Source organism: Lepisosteus oculatus, chromosome 9 (genome assembly GCF_040954835.1).
Source record: "Lepisosteus oculatus isolate fLepOcu1 chromosome 9, fLepOcu1.hap2, whole genome shotgun sequence".
Taxonomy (NCBI): Eukaryota; Metazoa; Chordata; class Actinopteri; order Semionotiformes; family Lepisosteidae; genus Lepisosteus; species Lepisosteus oculatus.
In genome coordinates this window covers 13,135,539-13,140,126 of record NC_090704.1, presented here as the reverse complement: position 1 = coordinate 13,140,126, position 4,588 = coordinate 13,135,539, and the positions used below count along the sequence as shown (strand labels likewise).

Below are 4,588 nucleotides of genomic sequence, written 5' to 3'. Positions count from 1 at the left end.
TGTTTTAATTACGTTTGCCAACCCCCTTTGCAGAAAACATGTTTCACACACAAAAACACAATATCCAAGATTTTTTCCATTAAGCTAAAATTTGATTAAAATATATACATAAGAATACTTTTATATTTACTTGAGAAATATGTGAGCATTCTTCACTAAGTCCTTCAGGAAAATAAATGTGTACTGTATATGAAAAACTGCCTTAGTGCATCAAGACAAATGCACTAAATTATTAAACATGAATACTACAGAATGTACATAAATTAGTGGCAATAGAAAAGGCAATTTTAAAACCAAAATGGTTAATTTGAATGGAAGGATAGCATACTGTGAATGAAAAAGTGTTTGTTTTGTTTGGGATATATTGTCATTTTAAGTATCTTAACAGAAAATGCAAACCCAGTGTGTGAGGGATTGTTTTATTCTGAAGGACACTGGTCAGCAAAATATATTTTTTTCCCAATAATAAAGCCTTATACTGTATTTGGTATGCATTAGCATGTAACCCATTGAATGAAACGGGAACCAGAAATTTTCAAGCAATGAAAAACATTTATTTAAATAACATTTCACTAAAAATACAAATTAAGTGCAAAAATCCACATAGGCACAACAATCATTTCAATCTTTTATCAACCAGTTACATTAAAATAAATAAATCAATCAATAAATATAATATAATAACAGTAGTTCCATGTTAAAAGTTTAATATTATTATCAAAAAGCAGTGCATCTCCAGTTGCATAATGTGTTACATAGATGTGCTTTAATCTAACACTTTCTCTTCTTCGCTTCCGTATCTCCATCAGCTTCTTCTTGGAAATATATTCATTACAATCTGGCCACTGAGCCAGACAAGCTTTTGGCAGATACCCAGTTATGTAACTCGGAGTCTGCTATGCCTTGTTCTGTAGTTGACTTTGCAGGCCTCGGGTCTACACTCCTAGCATTATTCACCGGACATTCCTTCAGAGTAAATCCCATCGTTTGTCAACGGAAGATCACACTGTGTTTTCATGTGTGAGATTTCTTGCTGGAAATTTGCTGCTTGGCACTTTTGTATGTGGCCTTTTTGATCAAGTCTTGGTAGAGCGCTGATCTTAGAAAACGGGGGTAAGAGTCTTTCTCCATTAAAGTATAGATTTTATTCTGTGCCAAGTCAAAACACGAAATGGAGGGTTTCACAAGGTTGAACTTTGTGATATTTCTTGTTTCATGATCGATATTGACCTATGGAAAGGACACAAGAAAAAATCATGAGAAAATGTTTTCTTAGAATATGTGTGCAATGTAAATGATGCTTATTAGAATTAATGCTATTTAATATATATATGCTATATAATAATGGGAAAACCTACCTCTCTTGGTGCATCACTTTCAATAAATTCCTCATAAATTTTCTTTGCCATTGCATCCAGCTTTGATGTTGATTTTGGAATCTTGTAGTCTTCACAGGCTAAATAGAAAGCAATGTTTTCTTCACTGAACTCCAATATCAAGAATTTTCTGAAGGTTGCTAAACCATCTATTCAAGAGACAAAAGAACAATTGTTTATTTTTTTAAAATCTAACATTTGAACATTTTTTATTGTTTAACAACATATCAGCAACGAATGTAGAACAAATGCAATAAGTAAAGCCTATTCATTTTTTATCCATGCCACTTCTAATTAACTTTACAGCAAAATAATATATTTCGCCAGACTGCTTGGCCACAAATTCTTGAACTGAATCTGGAGTTCAGAGTTGTGACCTTAGGCCCTCTTTTTCTTCTGATGTTCCCTTTCAGAATTTTTTTAGATGAGCTGAAGTATCTCTTACTATGACGATTTTCATATATTCATATAAGATGGTAATTATGAATGTTTTTCATATTGTTATACAATATACAGTATATTATACATAAAATATGATAGTTTTACTAATAATTTAAAAATGCTGAGGCAAAGAACCATCGGCAAAATCAGAGAACTGAAGAATGTGAATTTTCAATAATGTAGAAGGCAAAATAAATGTTATAGAAAGAAATGTAATACTTACGTTTGTTTTTCAAGAGTGTTTCAAAAGACTCTTTCCATTTTAAAGCTTCGTCAGGAGTAGGCCTAAGGATAAATAAAATATTAGTTACATTTCTCTGAATTAGCTGTATACTTGCTTATACAGGTTATACAAATAAATCTTAATTTCAAAGGTAAGATTTGATTCAATAATTAAGACACTACAGTCACTCCATATTTAGCAATGTTAATTTTCTTTTGAAATACTTGGTATCTTGAATAATGACCTTAAGTATTATTGGCATTTTAAAATTAAGACATTTACAGATTAAGAGTTTGAACTAAAGAGATGTACTGTAGCATTGAGATGTGTAATATGTAATGTGCTATTACTGTATGAATGTCATTACAATTAAAATGATTCTGATACATATTTTAAATCAGATATTGCTTGACATCTTACCTAACTTGATCTGCTTTGTTTGAATATTCAGAATGGCTGGAGTCTGCCTTTTGACAAAAAATGCCCAAACGTGCCCTTAATTCCTTGGCCCTGAAGAACAGAATCAAAGACAAAGGTATATAATTTTATGGTCTTGCTCATGCACAACAATAACAAGCTATTATATATTATACTCTATGTAGTTCAGAAATTCACTGTACCCAATGAAAGTATCAACATTTTCTTATGGTCTTTAACAAACTTTAATTGAATAATTATTAAAATGTAGTTATAATAATAGACCACAATATGCCCAATCATCTACCTACGGTATGAATGACTGTATATCTTTTATATATAAATACATATGCATGAATGCATCTATATACATACACTTACATTAAAATACAGATTTCCTTAACAACAAAAAATACATATTGATAATGGAATAAGTATTACATTATAACGTTACTACTGCATTTTACAAGCTTCATCATTTAAAGAATTTCAAGAAAATATTTTTAAGTAATACCTGGATCATTTTTTAAACATTTCTTATCACTATTTTTACAACATTAGTGCTATAATTACTGTTCTCCCATGCAATTCAAAGCTGGTTACTTGCCATTATGCATAAAAAATAAATTTAAAAGAAAGCTTACCTCTCCAGGCATGTTGTTGGTAGTGATGCAAGCCCTCTGCACATTTTGAATTCAAGGTGAAACAGCTTTTAATCCTTCACAGATGAACAGATGTTACTGTATTTCCTCAGCTGTGTTTCTCAAAGCTGGGAACATGCTCTTATAGGGAAACAAGATTGACATCAGCACTGCATCCAACCAATCAGCAAGACTCTGGGGGAGTGAGCAAGTGAAGCATTTACCAACAGCTGTCAATTGCTCAGTGACTGTATGAATAGCTGTTATTCTCAGTGATTTCCCAAGTCATATCGCTGTGATTTTCCCAGTTAAATCACTTTTTAATATGTTTGTCCTTTGCAATATTTTAACATTTAAGATAAATGCAGGAAATATAAAATCAATATTTAAATACATACAGTAGCTAAATATAATATACTATAGCAGCTAACTTTTTGACCATCTGAAGGAGGGTGAATGTCTTTTTCAGTGTTGTTACAAGGTACTTCTCTGAAATTCAAACCTGGCCAGCAGAAATATAAATTGATAACAAGCTCTTTTTTAGGAATACGTGTTATATTAAGTTTGGGCTTTATTATAGAAGCATCAAAATGCCATTAGGATTATGGCTTGGGAATTATTAATAAAAGTGTCCCTCTAAACTAAAGAATTGAAAAGAACAATCCTTACTTTTCTGTGATTTCTTTTTCCTTAGAGGGCTGAAGTATAATAATAAAACAGTATCCTGTAATTTCTGGTTACATATCAGAGACTAAAAAATAGACCACAAAGAACCTGACCTACTTTGTTCAGATCGTCTATTTTCAAGGACATTGGAATAACATTTAATGTAATAAAGCAAAATGAGGAACTACGTTTGTGAGTGCCCACCAGCACGCCAACGCAATGATGTCAAACCTTTTAAAACGGTAGTCACCTGTCATCCAGATGTTTTTTTATATTAATTGTCTGAAAAGTGAGGGTTTCCTTATGAAATCTCAAACAAAGGTTAGGAAAGCTGTCCTTGGGTACCTAAATCTTACCGATGATGTAAGCCTCTTACTGTCACTCTTTCTGTAGAGAACAATTCATTTTGAAAGAACAGTGGAGTGGGAACATGCATTTTTCAAATTGTTTCACAAACCTTTTTACAGAGAAATGTGTTAGTACATTTTATTTATTACGGAAGTAATCGTTACAGGGTTATCATGACGCATATCAGTCAGCATGAATTGGAACCTATACCATATTCCCAGAAATTAACATGCACTAGCTAGCTTGTGTCCTGTTTCACAGAACAATGAGTTCAGGGAAAGGAGAAAGAAGTATGAGTCTGTGTACACTGCTGAAGGCAGTAAATGTTCTACCAGTTTAACTGGGCATTCAATTCATTTTGACATCTATTTCATCAATCAAAGACACTGTATCTATGAAACCACAAAGTTTCTACATTTATACAAGTATATCTTTTAATTTACAGTACAGGACAGTTGTGTCAGTTGAAATAATTA

The 4,588-nt window shown here is 31.9% G+C and overlaps 1 protein-coding gene across 2 annotated transcripts; it reads right to left on the bottom strand.

The window, feature by feature from the left end:
• Window positions 1-569: 569 nt before the first annotated feature.
• LOC102697560 (regulator of G-protein signaling 5-like) lies at window positions 570-3,201 on the bottom strand. 2 transcript variants are annotated; one of them, XM_015355445.2, is made up of 5 exons: window positions 3,102-3,201; window positions 2,461-2,550; window positions 2,041-2,102; window positions 1,359-1,456; window positions 570-1,230 (listed from the first exon to the last, which is right to left on the bottom strand). In XM_015355445.2, exons 1-5 carry the CDS (start codon window positions 3,143-3,145, stop codon window positions 1,015-1,017), a joined length of 510 nt encoding a protein of 169 aa, XP_015210931.2. In that variant the 5' UTR covers window positions 3,146-3,201; the 3' UTR covers window positions 570-1,014. The 2 variants fall into 2 exon arrangements, with proteins under 2 accessions (XP_015210931.2, XP_006634999.2); XM_006634936.3 differs by having other exon boundaries at window positions 572-1,230; window positions 1,359-1,525.
• Between the last annotated feature and the right edge of the window lie 1,387 nt (window positions 3,202-4,588).

Bases quoted from the DNA above. Each gene is read 5' to 3' on its own strand.
- LOC102697560 (XM_006634936.3), bottom strand. From the start codon at position 3,145: ATGTGCAGAGGGCTTGCATCACTACCAACAACATGCCTGGAGAG. The intron at 2,551-3,101 runs GTAAGCTTTCTT...TCTGTTCTTCAG, and splicing joins CCAACAACATGCCTGGAGAG to GGCCAAGGAATTAAGGGCAC. The intron at 1,231-1,358 runs GTAGGTTTTCCC...TCCTTTCCATAG, and splicing joins AAAGTGATGCACCAAGAGAG to GTCAATATCGATCATGAAAC.